Source organism: Taudactylus pleione, unplaced genomic scaffold, assembly GCF_031769625.1.
Source record: "Taudactylus pleione unplaced genomic scaffold, aTauple2 ptg000483l, whole genome shotgun sequence".
Taxonomy (NCBI): domain Eukaryota; kingdom Metazoa; phylum Chordata; class Amphibia; order Anura; family Myobatrachidae; genus Taudactylus; species Taudactylus pleione.
In genome coordinates, this window is record NW_028284885.1 from 732377 (window position 1) to 755321 (window position 22945).

Here is a 22945-nt window from a genome sequence, read left to right on the forward strand (position 1 = left end):
ATAGAACAGCGGCGGGAGCACACATTGGATCGTATCCTACCTAAATACTACACGATTTCGACAATTCATTGTACAACGCGTCTAAAATCGGGCAATCGGCCCAAAATCGCGCTAGTGTATGGCCAGCATTAAACGATGGACATAGGATGGAGCAAGAGGAGTCCGGGCACCAACTATTTAACTTTTTCTCCCAGCTGCCCCAGCTCCTCCCCCACTATACCCCACCCCCAGCCTCAGGCAGGCCAGTTAAGTTAGCAAGACCAAGGCAAAAGCGAGGAAGAGGAGACGGCAAACCGACCTACACATACTAGTCTAATACCCCGAAAGGAGGACTGGAAACAAGAGTAAAAAACCCTGTCAGCCCGGTGCATCAGGGTGGGCGGCCTGTGTCTCCTATGGAGTTCGAAGAAAATGACTTAACCAGGTAAGACAGAAGTATCCTTTTCTTCTTCACACTTCCATAGGGGACACAGGCTTAGACTATGGGACGTCCCAAAGCTATCCCATTACAGGAGGGAAAACCCCTTTGGCCAAAAGCCGCTTCAGCTACAGCGAAGGTGTCAAATGAACAGAATCGTAATAAAGTATGGGCGAAGGACCATAGGGCCTCTCTACAAAGCTGCTCAGCTGAGGTACCTCTGGCAAGCCACCCAAGAAGTACAATCCGGTGAAAAAACCAGACTGTAAAGACAGAACAGAAAGGACCGCCATCGCTGAAGCGTAACGGAAAATCAAACTGAGTCAACTGGCTAAGACCCGTGTGGATTCTAGCCAGTCCCATTTACCAAATTCGTAGAGGACAAAAAGGGGGTCCGTCCCATGGAGAACCAGAGTCCTAACCACAGAAAACCTGGGAGCCGGCACCTGGTCCTAGAAGTACTGCAATACCCAGTGTGGAGTGGATAGAGCAAGCTTTTCTTCCATTTCCCTGTTCTAAAAATCCATTTGATATATGGCCCCCAGATAGGGCTCAAAGGGAAACGACTGAAGAGTTCGAAGCACCAAAGACAAAGTTCAAGGAGCCGAGGAACAACACCATCGGAGGAGAACACCTTGAAGAGTTTGTTCGTCAGGCATCAGCGCAATCTGCCTCTGAAGAGGACAGAGTGTGGAAACCTGCAACTTCCAAGAAGAGAGGTGGAGAGACAATCCAGCCCCACCTGTGGAAGGGAGAGGACCCAAAAAAGGGAAACCTTCTGGTAATAAAATTCCAGTCAGAACACCAAGCGAAGTAAATCTGCCCAAACAGTCAAAGTCTTGCAAAGGAGAACTTACATACATACAGCATAGTACGAATGACCGACCTGGAGAACCCTGAAGTGCTCAAGACAAGAGTCAAGAGCAATGAGACGGGCCAGATTTGGAGAGAAGCACAGGCCCGGAGACAGGAGTTCCGGCCGCAAGTAAGATACAGCATGACAAATGTGGAGACAAATGAGCCCAGGATCTGAATGTATTGACACTCAGCAATGACCAAAAACCCTGTGAATCCTGGCCTATAGGTCCCATTCTTTTGCTGGTAAGAGGAAGACCCACTGAACCTTGTAATCCAGCAAGGTCCTCAGATGGTACTTCTCCTGCGACGATTAGCTTTCTGTGGGACTGGAGAGACCTATTGAGAGACCGATGTGTTCCTTGAGACTATCTGGAGAACGGGCAAGGATTAGAAGGTTTAGAGAAAGTAGAAACCGGATGCCCCTGCGGCGTAAATGATTTACCATGTCTTTCGTTAAACGTCGATGGGCTCTGGAATGACCAAGTGGCAATGGCTGAAAATGAAAATGCTCCTCTCAGACCGCAAGCCAGAGGAAACTCTGGTGACTGGGCCGGATAGGAAGCTGCAAATAGGCCTCCTGGAAATCCAAGGAGGCCCGAGATCCCTCAGAGCCAATGCCAGAATGATGGATAGAGACTCCATGACTCACCAAAAGGCCTGTTGAAGAATTCCAGGTAAACAAAGAGGAGACTGGCAAAAAGTCCTTGCCTCTCTAAGGGGAACTGGAACACATACTCAGGAGGCCAGTAGGGCGAGACCAGAGTTCCCGAAAGGCTACGGCATAGCCCCAGGAGAGAACACCTCACCCTCAGGCATCCTGCGTGGTCGCCATCCAGGTGATGGAAACAGCAAATTCGGCCTTTCATGCTGGGATCCCCCCTAGGTAGAAGTTTGCCTAGTCAAGCGCAAGCCTGTCAGTAAGCCTGGACATAGGATAACTGGTAGACCTGGGTTGTTTAGGTCAGGGCCAGGAAGAGTAACCCAGAGCCTTGAGAAAGGTTTGCGACCTAGATCACGCCGTCTTTGCAGCTACAATCCTGTCCAAAACAGGATCCCAGCGAATGACCAGAAAGCGGAAGAGCCCCTATGGCCTTCCTAAAGTCTGAGTCAGCGTGCCAGAAATTAAGCAAGAGAGCTCGCCTAACAGCCATCGAGGATGCCGTCTTTGGAATAGGAGGGCCATGTGAGCATCCTCAGAGAAGGACGCTCATTATGCCCGGTCCGCAGCAGGTAGAGAATTGAAGGAGGCAATGTGCTTAGAAACCTGGAGGTGCCTTTTAGGGCGAGCCCTCTGTTGAAGTTCCACACGCTGCGCAATAAATGGGAATTCTGCAGAAACCGTCTACTGAAGCTTGAAAACCGAAGAGCTAGCCTTAGGGGTCTGTAGCACCTGGTATTCCCAGGTGAGCCAAGTACTAACCAAGGCCTGACCCTGTTTAGCTTCCGAGATCAGGCCTATTCAGGAAGGTGTGGCCGTAGGATTACCCTGGGTGGAATAGGTTATGCCTAAAAGAGATGACATAATTCCACGCGTTCACGGCGTTTGCTGTTTCTTCAAACCTTCAAATTCAAGACGAATTTACAGAGATGAATTTTACAGCTAATTTACCATCAGACAGAACATAACAAACGCTGGAAATACATCAGTTACAGAAAGCAATGACTGGTGACCGGTACGGCCGATATTCACCAGCCTCCTTTCCAAAGTGAGACCCAGATCAGTGCGCACGGCTAACACCTGGTCAAGCAGCTGCGCAGGAAATGACCTGGCACAGAAATACAATCTGCCCACGGTCTATAGGGAGCTGGCATAACATAGTCCACACATTATATACAGAAAATAAATGCAAGTTAGTGATAAGTGCCTTCATATTCTATCATTAATGGTGGAGGAACATATGTTCATTGGTTTGTTTAAATATCAACATCATGCGGATAAAATATCACATTATATTGTATCACTGGCTTACCCAGCTATGCGATAATAATTATCATTCTATATAATGCCACAAATGTACACAGCCTATAGCTTTTGGCAGAGCAAAATGAACCTACCAGCATGTTTTTGGTATGGGAGGAAACAGGAGTACCCGAAGGAAACCCACGCCAATGACCCGGAAGTTACAGTCACATGATCGCCGGGACCAAGAACCGCGCTGGAGCTGCTGCTGTTGCCGTCGGGAGCAGGCAAATGACCGCTGGGCCATCAAGGACGACATGTCGACATTCTAACATGTCGACATTCCATCATTATCTACAGGATCAATGCCAACGTGATCCATGTCGCCATTATGACCATGCTGACATTCTCATGCCGACATTTTATTACACACCTCGATTTACTGCTCTGCGTATGCTCTATGATACTAACATTAAGAATCATTAGGGCTCAAGCGCACGGAGCTTTGTCAATCTGCACTAATTAAAAGCATAATCAACACTGTGTACTTTCTCCTCGCATTAGCAGAGCATTGGAAGAGTGTTCTGCAGTCTCCCCTGCAGCACAGAGTACCGCGTCCCACTGCATTTATTAATGTGTCGGAACACTGCCGGCAACAATATAACGGACAGATGGAAGCGCGCAGCACAGGCTAGTATGAAGTCATTTACAGCAGTTTCAGATCATCGATAGATACAGAAAGTATGAGACGAGGGGTTCTAGCAACTTTTGTGGGTTAAAAAACAAGTACCAAACTTCTCACCACATGGAAAATTATCCACAATTTAATTTACTGCTCAGAATTAATTTCAGGTGTTCATGTCACCTTCATGCGTGTGCTATACACCGTGTAAGCGCTTTGCAGGGAGGTGTTTTGCGCACCTTTGAGGCAGTGTAAAGATGGAGAAGCCTCTTACAGATGCTATTGCGGCACCATTAGAGCTGGAGCTATAAAGCCATGCTCTTCTGACAACGGTTCTCCATATGTTTTGTGGGCTGGGCGTGTTCAGAAAATGTTACCATGCCACATGTCTGCTTGTGGTCAACTTACTACACCTGTTCCAGATATACAATGGCGGAGTGCGTCCTTAGAGGAATTTGTGAAACGTTTGTGTGTGTACACTGCATGAGGGCGCCAGTTTTATCTGGACTTAATAGATGGATGCACATGAGGGGATCACGAAATGGGAACCAAGCTGTTTTTATCTATCAGAGAACAGCTGACACCAGCAAACAGCTGCAGGGGACTGTGGGGATAGTTGTACTATCATCACCGCACAGACGTTTAATAACATTTAACCCAGCGAACTGTGGCGGCTGTAACCCTGCCCACTCTGACCAAGTCACTGCCCAAGGACACCGCAAAGGAGCTTGGAGTTTTAATCACATTTATATAAAATCTCTTCCTGCTTTCCTGTTCCCAGAGAAGGGCAGATGTTTGCTTCCATTATAAATGCAGATGGAGTCAGGCTCGTCTGAGGCGGCATTTCTGACTGGATACAAGCAGGCTCTACCCTCAACCACTGCAAAGTAGCCTAAAGCCCCACAGGAGAGAAGTCTGACACGCACTGCTGTATCTCATATCTGTAACCACACACATTCTGACACCGCACATATGTATGAGGTGCTGAGAGAGAGGTGCAAAATGGCCGACAAAGCATGGAGTAAGATAGGCAAGATGGCCGGCGAGAGCAACAGAGGTAGGGAGAGCATGGCGAGGTGCGGGATAGAGAAAGATGGAGGGACAACAATGGCGGATCGAGAGACATGGTAAATAAACATGTAACGGCAGACAGAAAGCAAGGCAAGAGAGAGCTCACAGAAATAAAGACAAGTGCAATGCTGGACAGACAGACAAACATGTACAGGGAGAAAGCATGGACAGTGGAAAGGATATAGTCAGGCACAGTGTATTGGAGAGCAGGGAGTGTATAGATGCATTCAGTGCAGAGTTAGGCTGCATACACACCAGGACGATATCGGCACGATTAAGGTAATTGGAACGACGAATCGTGTAAATCGCATAGTGTGTACGCACAATTGCGCGCTCCCGCTGGTCGTATGCGACGTCTTATGATTGTCTGTGCAGCACAGACAATCATAAGACGTCGCATACGATAAGGTGCCAATCGCACAGTATGTACGGACAACCGGACGATCAGCCCACTGTACACTGTACAGCGCATTCGATTTGACGATTCAACAAATCGTCAAATCTTATGCGAAATTGGACAGTGTGTACGCTCAATTTAGGAAGTTCTGCCCTCAAGGGAAATTGGATAGGAAATCGGAACGATTACAAATCGTTCAGGTGTGTACCCTGCCTTAGGGTTAATTAATGTCATCTCAGCAGTATAGTAATGGTGCATACACGCGGTCAGATATTTATTCAGATCTGAACGATAACGATTTAAAAAATCGTTCATATCTGAAGGAAAATCTGACATATCTGTCAGATGAAAGCTTTGAACGATGCGCGTTCCCGATGGTCAGATAATGAAATCTGTCATCTGATGTCTTTGCATTCAGATATGGACGATTCCATTCATTTTAATGCAGCCAAAAATCGTTCAATCGTCCAAATCGTTCAAATCTTTGGTAAAAACGTTCAAATTGTTCAAAACGTTCAATCGTTCATCTGACAGATCTGACCATGTGTATGCTCCATAAGACTACAGATGAGGCAGAGATAGAGTGAAGTAAAAATGAATGTAGGGGCTCTCCCAACTTAACCCATAAATGGGAGCCCGGCAATATAGCGCTGTTACAGGCAGTGTCAGGATATAAGGGGTCAAACGCCCTCTTACCCAAACATGAAATATGGGCTGCAATTGGCAAATAAGGGATGACCCAACTTAAAACTGCTAAACAATAATCAAATGATTTATTACTTAGATTAATTGCATCATAATTAGAGATGAGCGGGTTCGGATTTCCATGCCAAGTTCGGTTTTTTCCCCAAAAAATACGGGACTCAGAAAGAGGCAAAACGTCATCTTTCATGGACAAACATCATCATTCCTAGACAAAAGTCCAGGAATGATGATGTTTGTCCATGAAAAATGACATTTTGCCTTTTTCCGAGTCCCGTTTTTTTGCGGGAAAAATCCGAACTTGGCGTGGAAATCCGAACCCGCTCATCTCTAATCATAATACAAGTCACTATTGTCGTGGAAAAACAACATTTAAAAATAACAAAATCATTTTCACAAAAAAATACAAATAATTGAAAAACACAGTATCACAAGTTAAAAATCAGGCTTAAAAAAATAAAAGAAAAATAAAATTCTCGCTAAAAATTGCAACGCGTTTCACAGCACCTGTCCGCTGTCCCGCAGCGAGAGAGAGAGAATATGAATATAAAGCCTGGATCCACGCGCTCACCTCTGCTTACGACCAAGGTTGGTATTTTGTTCAATATTGCACAGGCAAAAAGAAGGAAATTTCCTTTTTTGGGGCACTCTTTATATAGGTAAATCTTATGATATGATTTTAAATTGTTAAAACATATCTTTTATTTAATGTCTTTAGAAAAATAAGTGACGGAAAATCACGTCACTACATAGGTAGAAAATTATCAGGCGAACATATATACAAAAAACATGAAAGGAGATAGAAAAACAGTACACTCAGGGCCTGATTCAGAGCCGCTCGTAAGCGGCCGCTCGTTCGCTCTGAGCGATGTTCGCACATCTGCGCATGTGTATGGGTCGTAATGCGCATGCGCCAACCAGTCAATGCGGTCGGAAATCGAGCGCTCGCAAAATAGCGAGTGCCTGCTAACTTCAGTGACAGGATGAGGCGTTTGTGGGTGGTAACAGGGGAAGGTGCTTGAAAACGGGGAGTGGAGATCCGAACGCAGGCGTGCCAAACGGTCAAAACGGGCATTTTAAGGGTGTGCATAATTAACAAAGCAGCGTCATCGACCACGTCACTTGGTTGTTTCTTAGCCTGAACTGTTCGCACGATTGCGGTAGGAAAATCCAACCACAAGCACTGCGAGCAGTTCAGACGCCTTTCGATGTTCTCGATTAATCTAATAAATAGAGGAGATGACGTAGGATGCGAGCGGCCAGGGGGCGTCTTTACAAAATAGCGAGCGCATGTTTTGTTCGCTCGCTCAGACATAGAGGCGTCAACAGACCGCAAAGAGTGAGCGCTCAATTTAAATAGCCGGCCCCTTTTTCTGAACGAGCGAGCGCAAATAGCGTCCGGCTCTGAATCAGGCCCTCAATTCAGTAGTGGTTATGTATTGATAATATTTGTTTAATAAATGGGGAAAAAAAATTAAGACGGACGGTCAAAATTATTGCACCATCTATCTGTTGTCTATATTCTACAAGGAGGGAAAAAAATGTATATATCTCTCCCTCTGTTGAAATTAACCAGTATAATCCACAAAATTGCACTTATCCCTGAAAAATAGCAGTTATATATGACACAATTGCACGTATCCCTGTGAAAGTGCTTAATTATTGTAAAACGTATCGATATTGTACGTATCCCTGTGTAATGGTTATTTAATTACACAAAATGAGTAAAGGTCGGTATACAATTCGCAGCGAAAAAATTTCGGGCGCCAAAAACAGTGTTTTTTCCTCCGAGTTTCTGGTCTTTTTCGCAGATTTTTTTTTTCGTGGTATCCAATTAAAGCCTGTTTTTTTATGTCCAAAAATTTTCTGTTTTTCTCACGAAAACACATAGGATCCGTGAAAAGTTGCGGACCCAAGTATTTTCACTGCCGCAATCGGAAGAAAAATAGCTTCTTCTCATGGATTTGGTTTCGCCTGCCACAAAATCCCTGATAAGTGCCGGTATCGGACTAATTGGATAGCCCCGGGCGAGGTAACTGGATAACGGCCCGAGAGTGGGCAGAGACATGGTCACCCACACATGGGCACAGACCTCACATTTAGCAGTGGGCGTCTATTAGCTATGGTCTGGCAGGAGGCCTCTCCGTAGATTGCCTCTGGGCACGCGCTGATCTAGAATGTGCGCAGGGCAGAGGCCCTTTGTGTGCATGCAGAGTCTGCGGCCATCACAAACCACAAACCCCCCCGTGATGTTATGGCAGGATAGCAGGCTCCTTCACACAACCATTCTGTGGGCTATTCCAATGCTCCACCTATCTGCTCACCAGGACCTAGTGACATGACTAAGGCACGAGGCACACATGGAATTGATAGGCTGTTCTTATTAATATTGTCTTAGCCCACAAATGGCTTCTAGTTTGTGATCTAGCAGAGGATGGAGAAACAAACACACACAGCGGGGAAATATAGGTTTCTGCGGTAAAGGTTTTGCTTTCTGTAATTCAGAATAAGAGGAGGGGGTTTATGTCGGAGGTGCAGACAAAGCAAAGGAACAGCCGCCAGTCTGATGGAGAGCAGAGAAATAGGTAATAATACAGATTTATTTATAACTACATCAACTGCATTAACATTTTAATTGTTAAACCATCGGTCCTCCCTCGCTCACATAATGAACGATCTCGAGACGTTTCCTACCTGGATCATTAGACAGATCGCTCAGGTCAAGACTTTGAAGTGACTGGTTATATCTCTTCTGTAGGCACGTCTGTACAAAGGTGACAGATATAACAGAGGTTAAAGACCAGAGACGTCACAGGTAATCTTATGTTACAAATTACATTTATCATTTTATGAAAATAAAATGAAATCATTAGGAAACCGGCACACTTAAGGTGCGTGCACGCGGGACGATTTCTTGAACGATTTGACGTTGACAAATCGTTCAAAAAATCGTTCAGTTTCTAAGGTATAACGATGAACGAAAACTACAAATGCGCGCTCCCGTTTGTAGTTTTCGTTCATCGTCCGAACTTCCTGTCCAACCTGACGATATTGTCAGGTTGGACATGTTTGGGGATGAGGGAGCGAGCCCGGTACTGAACAAAATCGTTATTGATTTCGGCTCAGTGTTGTTAACAACACTGAGCACACCCCTGCCGGGGGACACACAGGACGATTTTCGTTCGGGGAGAAAATCGTTCCCGTGTGTACGCACCTTTAGATCTGACACATCAGACGCTTACTGTACATAGCGTGATAATACGAGGTTCGGGGGTAATCTCAATAAAGAGGATAAAGGATGTGCACTAATGCACAAAGCTTATCCAGTGAGAGGTGGAAAATAAACTTTTATGGGGGTTTAAAAAGTGAGTTAATAAAGATTAAATGTACTTGCTGCAATGCTACCAAGGTGAGATATCTCAACGAGATCTGGTACTGAATTAGTTCAAAATTAATTCTATACCCCCTTCTGGTGGTCATTTTTTTTTACCAAGTCTAAAAAAAATAAAATAAATATTTTATAAAACACCTTATATATAATTTGCTTAGTCCCTTTGTCCGCAGCGCTCTTTGAATTTGAATATCTCAAAGACTAATTACGATATTAATATGATTCTTTGGCAACGGATTTCAATCAGCTATAAAATGACAGAATTTGGAATAAAACTGTATAAAATTTGATGGGAAAAAAAAAAATAACCAGATTAAATGCTTTAGTATAGCTAACCTTAAAATGGCAAGAAAACTATCAGAACACAGAGGCGGCACAGTGCCCCGGGGGAAGCGGGATAGGGGTGACCGCCATCGGCTGCTGTTCTCACGCACTACTGGTGGTCTGTTCTCTCACATGGACCCGGCGCCCTAGCCATGTGTGGACACTGTTTACGTTCTGCCCAGTTCGGCTCCTCATTGGCCGCCTGGCTGCGTGACGTAGCTATTACATAATGCGGGAGGAAGGGTGCGCGGGCAGCACAACACGTGAAGCTGCTGCCGTAGGGGGCGCGCTTCCCTCACCTACTTTCTCCAACACGTCGATTCCAGGCTCGAAACTCCCAGCCAATCAGCACTGGGTTTGCGCCTCAAAAGCAATGCCTCTTTTCTCTGCTTTCCACGAGAGCTGCTGATTGGCGGGAGGCTGGGGGACGGCGAGGCGGAGTAACAGTGCATTATCATTTGCATCTATAGGGGCTCAGCTCGCAATACACCCTGGAAACGGTCCATTTTGCTTCTGAGTCCATGGTCAAATATATCATTGCACTAACAAATTGGCGAAATGTTACAATAGAAAAATAACCATAAAGGGGCGTGGCTTAGCTGGTTATGTTTCACACACATCTTTCATCACCCGATTCCGTCGTATTAACATATCATCTAGCCATTATCTAGCGAAGCATTTTCCGTAAGTATGTTCTGGGTTCAAATTGGCAAAATGTTCGCCACAGGCAAACTAGTATATGCTTAGTTCATTTTACGCCTCTGGGGTAAAGGAGCGGGGAGCGTGGTGGATCCATTTAAATAAATTCAATATGTTATACTTTTTGTTAATATGAATGAATTGAAGGTGGGTTATAAAAGACGTATGTAAACCTTTTTTTTTCTCTACCTAAGGATTTCTTTGTAAACCACCCTAGGACTTGATGATGGTCAGTGTAAATCAGACCTTGAGGGGGAACTGCAGCCTCTAGAACTCAAAGGGGGTACTCTGATAGCATGGGTGGTGTGCATGGTATAAACACCCAAGAGCACAGCCGGTGAACACTGTGTCCTCAATGACGTTCCTGTGGAGGGCCTACACTTGCAGCCTGGTGCCACTGTCGAGTTTGGTCGGTTGGGGTTCTGCAGCAACATCACTGGAACCCCCACTTCGAAGAGAAGCTTGTGGGCTGGGAGGGCTGAGGGTCCTGAGAAACTCCACGGGGTACTGGACCGCATCATCCATTTGCACTACCGAGTCCACAGACCCTTACTACATTTCTGCTCCCCCGAACTGAAGTAGAGAGTCATTAATGACGGCAGCCGTGTCTTTCTTGGGGGTCAGAATGGCACGCTCGCACAGCCAGTCCATGGGCTGTTTTTGGATATTGGTAATATCAGGGTATATCCTGGCTGTGAGGTCTGCTAGGGTCTTTACTACTGTGCCTAGGTCTGCAGGAATGGTCACTTTTCCCTCAGAATACTCTTCGTGCCCTATTTTGAGTAGGAGTTTGAAGAATTACCCAGCGGAGACATCGCTCCTAAAGGGGACCCTCATATTCTTCCAGAGAGAGTGCTTCCAGATGAGGGGGTCACAAATGACAGACGCCTTAACTTCGTCAGCTCGAGTTCCCCTCAGGACTACTTGCAGTCTTCCGGAAGTCTCCAGCTATTAACATGGCGACAGCCCTCATCACTACATTGATGCCCCTGATGTCCTTGAGGGTTCTGCTCAGTGTCTCAAAAAAAAAAACCTTGTGCGTCATGGTACTCTCGTCCCAGACAATGAGCTTACAGTCCCGCAGCACTTGGGCCATGTTGCTTTGTCACCAATCCCCTTGGCCAAGAGGAAAACATTTTATCCCTTTTCAGCCCCTTATAAGAATTTAGAAAAATCCCTGCTTATGGGTGCTTCGGTCATTGAAGGAATATACTCCCCAGATTTGGGCTGGGAGTTGATGAGTCAGTCAGGACATTTGTTTCAATACATTAAGACGTACAGATAGATAGCAATCCAATGGTCTGGCACTCACTCCCTTATGGATCGTGGCAAATTGGGACGGCTATATACCCAAAACGTGCAGCGGCTAGGTGCACAATAAGGGACCACACGCAAGTTTTCAGGTTCAAACGAAATAAATGGAACTTTACTGAACAAAATAATAAACGTCCTAGTCCCCATGCCGGGAACTACCTCACTTTTTGAACCCTGACTAACAAGGCAGCTAGTCTGCAAACATAACACAGTCTCTTATAGTCCAATCTCTCACAGGTATAGGCATAGCCTCCTGGTCTGGCCTGTCCTCCACAAAGTCATACAAAGTCTCTTTTCATCCTCTCTGCCTCATGCGGTATGGACCACTGGCCTCTATATGTGCCACAGTCCCACTTAGACTGTCTCCTCTGGCAGTCTGACTGGTGTGTCTCATCAGCCTCACCTGGGCTCTGTACACAAGGCAGCCCTTAGGTGTGGTCACACTTCCTTTTTCTTCCCTGTGTGGGCGGATCCCTCCAGCCCCACATATAATACATGGCTCACTATCACCACCTAGCTTGACATTGCCACTATATACTGTATGTATGTACCCATGCACTCAAATGGTTAATGGACAGTCAAATTCAGCGGTGCAGGGTCCAGAACCAATGGATACAGCACTCACCTCTTCCAAACAGAATAGAAGACCCACACTCACATTCAGCATAGGAATTTATTTAGACAAGAGACAGATACATGTCATGGCATGTTGGCAGACCAGAGATACATGTCATGGCGTGTTGGCAGACCAGAGATACATGTCATGGCATGTTGGCAGACCAGAGATACATGTCATGGCATGTTGGCAGACCAGAGATACATGTCATGGCGTGTTGGCAGAGCAGACGGCCGTTTCCACTGACTCCTGTTAGTTTTCCTCTGCATATAAGCTGGAGTTCACATCTCTCACCAGTGGTCTCAGACCCGGACGCAACGCAGCGCACTTTGCAGCCGTCAGGGACAGGGTATGTAAATTCCGCGATCGCACGGCAAGGCTTAAGGACGCCCTCTATGTCTTAGAGAGCGACGGCAGAGTGAACGCACGCCGGTCTAAAGACGCCCCCTTTTCCTTCGCAGCACACGTCATCTCCAGGTAGTGTAGCTAATATCAGTAACATCGAGAGCCATCGGAGCTGCTCGTAGCCCTTGAGGTAGACCCTGTCACAAGCACTGTGATCCCTGCAGGCTGAAATACAACCAGATGACGTGTACAATGACGCCTCCATGCTAATTATGCACGCCCATGAAACGCAGTTAGAACACACAAGCACGCCTGCGTTCACACATCCATACCCCCGCTTGCATAGATCTTCCCCTGACATCACCCACAAACGGCACTGTCACTGAAAGTAGTGCTCAGTCTGTGTACTTCGAGCGCCCGAGTCCCGATCGCTAAGACTGGCTTGTGCACGCACACTGCGGCTTATACGCATGCGCAGAAAGCAAAAATCGGTCACCTAGGAGCGAACGCTGCGCTGCGACCGGGTCTGAATGAATGTATTTACCACCAACCGTGTTTTAATTTAATGAAATTTTGTTTCATATGTTTTGCCTATTATGGCTTGGGTCTCATTATAGAACCTGACTATATAAAGACTTACCATCTGCGGTCATCTCCTCATTGAAGACAGGTTCCATAGCCAGCATAGTTGAGAGTAGGGTTTCCATCCTGAACAGAGGGTACCCTGAGGAATTTGTTCAGGGATTGAGTTTGAGGATAGGCCGATAGGTTCTGTTAGGTTTCTGAACCAGAAAGAGATTGGAGTAATAACCCGTTCCTCATAAAGGGCTCATAAAAAGAAAAGGGTATAGTAATATTGTCTGACAGATGAGTAAGAAACACAGACAGACAGAGCGCTAGAATAAAGTCACATACAATGCAGAAAAAAAAACACCAGCACAATGGCACTACAAGTCAACTACACAAACTTTGTGTCTGGTAGGCTATAGTGCTACATACGCTGACCAGGAGGTGAGGTGTGTAGGGGGACCCGGGCTCTGCGTGTCCTGAGAGATCTGCGACTTGCCAGGAGAAAATGGCCGCCAGAGACCTCAGACCGGGCGTACCCATGGGAGGAGTGCTGCCTCAGCCAAGCCAGACCACAGTGGAAAGGCACGCTGAGCAGAGCGGAGGAGCCGGCTGTAAACAGGGAAAGCTGCCTCCCCTGGCCGGCAATTAACCCCTGGGACGCTGGCTTGCGCGCCAGCATGTGTCCCTGGTGGTGTAGTGGAAGCGCAGGTTTTGTGTGCCTGGCTCCACTGCCATCATCCCCGGTCTGTCCCCTGAGGTCCGGGGGAAAGTCCGGCACAAGCAGATCACTGCTCCTTCTTACCTGCTCCCCGTGTGTCCGGCTGCAGTCCTGGGATCCCGCGTGGATTGGCTAGCTCGCCGGATCAGTATCGGCGTCTCTGCTCCTGCGGGGTGATGGAGCGGCAACGTGGACGTCCACTGGACTGTCTAACGCTGTCCGTTCTGTAAAGAAAAAAGGTGCCGCCGGCTCGGGGGCGGGGTATAGGGAGAGTGGCCCTGTGCATCCAGGGAGATTAAATTAACTGCGTGGTGCCCGGATGTCCAAGCCATCACTAACACCCCAAGGTCTCCCTGTGGAGCCTATGGACCCTGAAGAAGTTTTTTATTCTTAGGGCCTGATTCAGACCCGCTCACAAGTGGGTCGACGGCCGCGCGTGCCCCGGAGCGAGTGACAAATTCACTCGCTCCGGCGCTCGCTACAAACGGGACGGCTGTCGATGTTGATCGACAACTCGCCCCGTTTTGTAGGCGGTGGGGGTGGCTGGTCAAACGGAGGTATTCCCGAAGGAACGCCTACCGTTTGATGGCGGCCCTACTGACATCACCAGTGATGTCAGTAGTGAGCTTCCGGCTCTATTAGAGCCGGAAGCTCACTGGGGCTTGCGGCAGATGAGACCCTACTACAAGGGTCTCGTCGAAAGCCTGATGGCAGCAACAATCACCTGGCAGCTCGCAAAAGCGGTGGGTGGTCAGCTTAGCGAGCGGCCAGAAGGCCGTACTCCAAAAAACCCCAAAAAACGCCCTTCAGACCTGCGAGCTGCCTTCGGCAGCGAACGGGTCTGAATCAGGGCCTTAGGGCCTGATTCAGACCCACTCACGAGCGGCTGTCCGCTCGCAAGTGGGTCGATGTTATGGACTGAGCATGCGCACGACGGAGGGAGCTCTGTCGTGCGCATGCGCCAGGCGCGACGAGCGAAGGAAAGTTGATTGACAGCACGCCCCCTTTGGTGGGCGTGCCTCCCTGACGGGGGCGTTCCCATGGGAACGCCTCCTGTCAAAAGCCGGCCCACTGACATCACTAGTGATGTCAGTGGGAGTGATTTTGGCTCTGATAGAGCCAAAATCACTCCGGAGCTTGCGGTTGAAAACCTCAACCGCAGGCTCCGGCTCGCAATTTCGATGGTCGCGATGGTCACGACCATTGCGGCCATCACAATGCACGCTCGTATAGCCTGTGGGTGGTGACCCACAGCTATACGAGCGTCCAGGAGGACGCGCCATTTTCATGGAGTCCGGCCCTCATTCAGAGCGTGCGCTCTGCTCAGAGCGTACGGCTCTGAATGAGGGCCTTAGTTCTTTGGAATTCAAGAATACGGATACCACTCATATTTTAAAATACCAAAAGGGCAAAAAAAAAAAAGTGTAAAACATTATACAGGGCCTTCCAGTGGGCGGGCCTTGTATGTGGCCACGTTTTATTTGGGCTCCTCAAGTCCGTGACTCCCGTAACCCTTGGACAGGTGCCTTTGGGGGATCTTTTCTCATTAACCGGCGCTGGATGCCGATGGGGCCCTACAGGGAAAGTGGTGCGATTTCCTCCAGAGTCTGCTCTGCTCGGCCGCCCGCCATCTTGCCGGCGTGGTTTTTTCTCTATCAGGGGCAGTGAATCCCCTGACTTCTGTTTGTTCTCTCTGGATTCGCTTACTGGCTGTCTGTGCTGCTATCCTGCCCCGCTGGTGCCTTGATTGGAGTTCCCCTGACGGCAGGGCCACATGGAAGTGGAACCCTTGCGGCTGTGTGAGGTGCTTGGTGGTGCGGCTCCTGGCCTGTGACGCCGTCCCTGCTGCTGTAGTCCGGCTTGGCTGATCTGCTGCTGACCTCTGGACTTACCTGGCCCTGCTTGGTGGTGCGGTTCCCGGCCTGTGACGCCGTCCCTGCTGCTGTGGTCCGGTTCATATGCTCTGCTGCTGACCTCTGGATTGGGTGATTCGCCTGGTTGGAAATCCGGTCTCTGCAGGTCCTGGTCTTGTCTTCCGCTGCTCACCTGGCTCCAGGGCCGGCTCTAGGGGTAGTCAATCAGTGCGGTCGCACGGGGGCGCCACCTGTAGAGGGTGCACCCCTTCCCAGCATCCTGAGTGGCCCGCGGGTGATCAAAGCTGTGCGGCAGTGCCGGACCCCCGGAGTGTGAATGGATGCCGCGCTCATGCGTGCGGCATCCATTCACTGACGGGAGAGGGCTGGGGGAAGCCCAGCCAGTGACGGTGAGCTGGGCTTTACCCACAGCCTGACGTTATTTGAAGGCGTGCCATGCGGGCACACCTCCAAATAAAGCCACATAGGGGGCGTGGCCTATGGTAATTAGGCCACACCCCAAATTTCATCACATGCGATGTAAGGGCGCATTATGAAGGCCCGGCACAGGGTGCTCCAACCCCTGGAGCCGGGCCTGTCTGGCTGTATCCTGCTGACATTCCCATATGGCCTAACTTTTGGAAGACTCGCTGGCTGAGTGACCCGAGACCTGGGACAGTTTCACCACGATACCTTGCCAGCCTTTCTCTTGGTACTATTGTCTGTCACCTTATTCTTTTACTAATTTCTGCTAAGTTTACTGTTAATTTATTTTATTCTCATTTCTTGGTTCCTTACCCTCCTATTCTCTTCCCTCCCAATTATATTTTCCCATCCTTGGTCTCGTTTATCCATCCTGCTTCTCTCTCTTTCTTTTCTTTTTATTGCTACTACCTGGGCAGTTTTTTGTACCTCCTGACGGCAGTGTGCGGTGACATAGTTCAGGGCAATTACCTACTTCTCTATATGGGATTGTCACTAGACCTGCTGTGACCATATTTTGTTTTGATTGTTGTGATTTTACTGCCATCTAGTGGCAAGGGCTGAGATTTATTTGATACTAAATATCTTGTACTGTTACTTCTATCTTTGTGATAACCTTCTATATTAAGGTACTACAGTCTATATTGTTAAGTCATGTTCTGATGCTTTATTTTTGAGTTTATGTTGTAGTCCCTCTACAATCTGCATTTTTTTTCTACTGTGGTTATTTTGGGTAAGCACAAATATTTCACTATGACCAGAAAGTGAGTTAAGGGCACTGCCTCTCAGACTAAGCCATCTACCTCCACTGTCTTCCCCCTCCAATCCTCCCGGCCATTCCATCACTCCCCCATCGTCACCCCCTTTGGCCTTGGGTGGGAATACTCCACATTCCGTGGTTTTGGCTGCCTCGTCAGTGGCCCAGGAGATGTTACTGGTCATTAAGCCCCTTATAGAACAGCAATTCAAGGAATTTAGTTCCACCCTTACGTCTCTGGTTTCACAATTAAGAGTCTCATGCAAAGAGGCTTGATGCAGTGGAACAACGCACAAGCGATGTAAGACATAGTGTCGTCCCTCCAGTCATCTTCCACCTCACAAGGGGATACTATTAAGGCTCTCCTAGATTAAAATAGATGATTTGGAGAACAGAAACCGACATAATAATCTCAGGTTTTTGGGTATTCCTGAAACTGTTAAGGGGTTCGCCTTGATTGATTATTTACAAACTGATCTTAAGAATGCCTTAGGTATAACTCAGGTGTCTCCTCCTATGATTACACTGCACAACAATGAAAATAGTTACTTCTAATTGATGTCAGCATGCAAAGAATGAATATTACATATAAAACACTCAGTTAGCTCTGAGTTCCGAGATATAGCCCATTTATGACGATGTAGGGGTATTCCTAGTGAAGTGGGCAGAATGGAGAGAATCTTACCAGCAATCTGCGTTCCGCGCAGAGGGGGCGGGGCCTAATGACCCAATTAAATGAATCAGTTATTTGTCCCCTCCCCTATTCAAATATATGCGATTCACGGGATTACCCCCACAAGATAACTGTGGTGCACTGAGTGACAGCATAGGGAGCGATTCCACCAAGACATCTCAGCAATGGGACAAAGATATCAGGGTAGGTGACAGTGACAAGAGATGGCCCAGAAGAGGAGTACAAGCGACAAGCAAAGAGAAAGTACCCCCATGTATAGGCCACTATATTACATAGTACTTTCCTATGCTGTATGTTTGTTTCCTATGCTGTATGTATGTTTCCTATGCTGTATGTATATGTTTCCTATGCTGTATGTATATGTTTCCTATGCTGTATGTATGTTTCCTATGCTGTATGTATGTTTCCTATGCTGTATGTATATGTTTCCTATGCTGTATGTTTGTTTCCTATGCTGTATGTTTGATTCGTATGCTGTATGTTTGATTCGTATGCTGTATGTTTGTTTCCTATGCTGTATGTTTGTTTCGTTTTGTGTTCTTATTTGTGATTGATTGAATTAAAACAACTGTTATTTATTTTCTATCAAGAAAATATCAGATTATTTTAAAATAGCTTTTCACTATGACTATATTACTAATGTACATACAGTATAGTGCAAGTAGTGTAGCTCAAAAAATAGAGCTAGTAAAAACATTCTGAAATCATTTCAGTTTTTCTTGACCTCAAATTAGTAATGTATGACTATTAGTGATGTATGACTATTAGTAATGTATGACTATTAGTGATGTATGACTATTAGTAATGTATGACTATTAGTAATGTATGACTATTAGTGATGTATGACTATTAGTGATGTATGGCTATTAGTGATGTCTGACTATTAGTGACGTGTGACTATTAGTAATGTCTGACTATTAGTGACGTATGACTATTAGTGATGTATGACTATTAGTGATGTATGACTATTAGTAATGTATGACTATTAGTAATGTATGACTATTAGTAATGTATGACTATTAGTGATGTATGACTATTAGTGATGTATGACTATTAGTGATGTATGACTATTAGTAATGTATGACTATTAGTAATGTATGACTATTAGTGATGTATGACTATTAGTAATGTATGACTATTAGTGATGTATGACTATTAGTGATGTATGACTATTAGTGATGTATGACTATTAGTAATGTATGACTATTAGTAATGTATGACTATTAGTAATGTATGACTGTTAGTAATGTATGACTGTTAGTAATGTATGACTATTAGTAATGTATGACTGTTAGTAATGTATGACTGTTAGTGATGTATGACTATTAGTAATGTATGACTATTAGTAATGTATGACTATTAGTGATGTATGACTATTAGTAATGTATGACTATTAGTGATGTATGACTATTAGTAATGTATGACTATTAGTGATGTATGACTATTAGTAATGTATGACTATTAGTAATGTATGACTATTAGTAATGTATGACTATTAGTGATGTATGACTATTAGTAATGTATGACTATTAGTGATGTATGACTATTAGTGATGTATGACTATTAGTGATGTATGACTATTAGTAATGTATGACTATTAGTAATGTATGACTATTAGTGATGTATGACTATTAGTAATGTATGACTATTAGTGATGTATGACTATTAGTGATGTATGACTATTAGTGATGTATGACTATTAGTAATGTATGACTATTAGTGATGTATGACTACTAGTAATGTATGACTATTAGTGATGTATGACTGTTAGTAATGTATGACTATTAGTGATGTATGACTATTAGTAATGTATGACTATTAGTAATGTATGACTATTAGTGATGTATGACTATTAGTAATGTATGACTATTAGTAATGTATGACTATTAGTAATGTATGACTATTAGTGATGTATGACTATTAGTGATGTATGACTATTAGTAATGTATGACTATTAGTGATGTATGACTGTTAGTGATGTATGACTATTAGTGATGTATGACTATTAGTGATGTATGACTATTAGTGATGTATGACTATTAGTGATGTATGGCTATGACTATTAGTGATGTATGACTGTTAGTGATGTATGACTATTAGTGATGTATGACTATTAGTGATGTATGACTATTAGTGATGTATGACTATTAGTGATGTATGACTATTAGTGATGTATGGCTATGACTATTAGTGATGTATGACTATTAGTGATGTATGACTATTAGTGATGTATGACTATTAGTGATGTATGACTATTAGTAATGTATGACTATTAGTAATGTATGACTATTAGTAATGTATGACTATTAGTGATGTATGACTGTTAGTGATGTATGACTATTAGTGATGTATGACTATTAGTGATGTATGACTATTAGTGATGTATGACTATTAGTGATGTATGGCTATGACTATTAGTGATGTATGACTATTAGTGATGTATGACTATTAGTGATGTATGACTATTAGTGATGTATGGCTATTAGTGATGTATGACTATTAGTAATGTATGACTGTTAGTAATGTATGACTGTTAGTAATGTATGACTATTAGTGATGTATGACTATTAGTAATGTATGACTGTTAGTAATGTATGACTGTTAGTAATGTATGACTATTAGTGATGTATGACTATTAGTGATGTATGACTATTAGTAATGTATGACTATTAGTGATGTATGACTATTAGTGATGTATGGCTATGACTATTAGTGATGTATGACTATTAGTGATGTATGACTATTAGTGATGTATGGCTATTAGTGATGTATGGCTATTAGTGATGTATGACTATTAGTGATGTATGACTATTAGTGATGTATGACTATTAGTGATGTATGACTATTAGTGATGTATGACTGTTAGTGATGTATGGCTATTAGTGATGTATGACTATTAGTGATGTATGACTATTAGTGATGTATGACTATTAGTGATGTATGACTATTAGTAATGTATGACTATTAGTAATGTATGACTGTTAGTGATGTATGACTGTTAGTGATGTATGACTATTAGTGATGTATGACTATTAGTGATGTATGACTATTAGTGATGTATGACTATTAGTAATGTATGACTATTAGTGATGTATGACTGTTAGTGATGTATGACTATTAGTGATGTATGACTATTAGTGATGTATGACTATTAGTGATGTATGACTATTAGTGATGTATGACTATTAGTGATGTATGGCTATTAGTAATGTATGACTATTAGTAATGTATGACTATTAGTAATGTATGACTATTAGTGATGTATGACTATTAGTAATGTATGACTATTAGTAATGTATGACTATTAGTAATGTATGACTATTAGTGATGTATGACTATTAGTGATGTATGACTGTTAGTGATGTATGACTATTAGTGATGTATGACTATTAGTGATGTATGACTATTAGTGATGTATGACTATTAGTGATGTATGACTATTAGTGATGTATGGCTATGACTATTAGTGATGTATGACTATTAGTGATGTATGACTATTAGTGATGTATGACTATTAGTAATGTATGACTATTAGTGATGTATGACTGTTAGTGATGTATGACTATTAGTGATGTATGACTATTAGTGATGTATGACTATTAGTGATGTATGGCTATGACTATTAGTGATGTATGACTATTAGTGATGTATGACTATTAGTGATGTATGACTATTAGTGATGTATGGCTATTAGTGATGTATGACTATTAGTAATGTATGACTGTTAGTAATGTATGACTGTTAGTAATGTATGACTATTAGTGATGTATGACTATTAGTAATGTATGACTGTTAGTAATGTATGACTGTTAGTAATGTATGACTGTTAGTAATGTATGACTATTAGTGATGTATGACTATTAGTGATGTATGACTATTAGTAATGTATGACTATTAGTGATGTATGACTATTAGTGATGTATGACTATTAGTAATGTATGACTGTTAGTGATGTATGACTGTTAGTGATGTATGACTATTAGTGATGTATGACTATTAGTGATGTATGACTATTAGTGATGTATGGCTATTAGTGATGTATGACTATTAGTGATGTATGACTATTAGTGATGTATGACTATTAGTGATGTATGACTGTTAGTGATGTATGGCTATTAGTGATGTATGACTATTAGTGATGTATGACTATTAGTGATGTATGACTATTAGTGATGTATGACTGTTAGTGATGTATGGCTATTAGTGATGTATGACTATTAGTGATGTATGACTATTAGTGATGTATGACTATTAGTGATGTATGACTATTAGTGATGTATGACTGTTAGTGATGTATGACTGTTAGTGATGTATGACTATTAGTGATGTATGACTATTAGTGATGTATGACTATTAGTGATGTATGGCTATTAGTAATGTATGACTATTAGTGATGTATGACTGTTAGTAATGTATGACTGTTAGTAATGTATGACTATTAGTGATGTATGACTATTAGTGATGTATGACTATGACTATTAGTGATGTATGACTATTAGTGATGTATGACTATTAGTGATGTATGACTGTTAGTGATGTATGACTGTTAGTGATGTATGACTGTTAGTGATGTATGACTGTTAGTAATGTATGACTATTAGTAATGTATGACTGTTAGTGATGTATGACTGTTAGTGATGTATGACTATTAGTAATGTATGACTATTAGTAATGTATGACTATTAGTGATGTGTGACTATTAGTGATGTGTGACTATTAGTGATGTGTGACTATTAGTGATGTATGACTATTAGTAATGTATGACTATTAGTAATGTATGACTATTAGTAATGTCTGACTATTAGTAATGTCTGACTATTAGTGATGTCTGACTATTAGTGATGTCTGACTATTAGTAATGTATGACTATTAGTGATGTATGACTATTAGTGATGTATGACTATTAGTGATGTATGACTATTAGTGATGTATGACTATTAGTGATGTATGACTATTAGTAATGTATGACTGTTAGTAATGTATGACTATTAGTGATGTATGACTATTAGTGATGTATGACTATTAGTGATGTATGACTATTAGTAATGTATGACTATTAGTGATGTATGACTATTAGTGATGTATGACTATTAGTGATGTATGACTATTAGTGATGTATGACTATTAGTGATGTCTGACTATTAGTGATGTCT

At 43.8% G+C, this 22945-nt stretch overlaps 1 protein-coding gene across 8 annotated transcripts in view; it reads right to left on the reverse strand.

Moving 5' to 3' along the window:
• LOC148502782 (nuclear RNA export factor 1-like) overlaps positions 1–22945 on the reverse strand; it is a 207553-nt gene that overhangs the window by 99499 nt on the left and 85109 nt on the right. For all 8 annotated transcript variants that reach the window (XM_088449348.1, XM_088449345.1, XM_088449343.1 and 5 more), the window contains one exon: positions 8723–8792. In XM_088449348.1, the coding sequence (XP_088305474.1) occupies positions 8723–8792 (70 nt within the window). The remainder of the gene's footprint in view (positions 1–8722; positions 8793–22945) is intronic.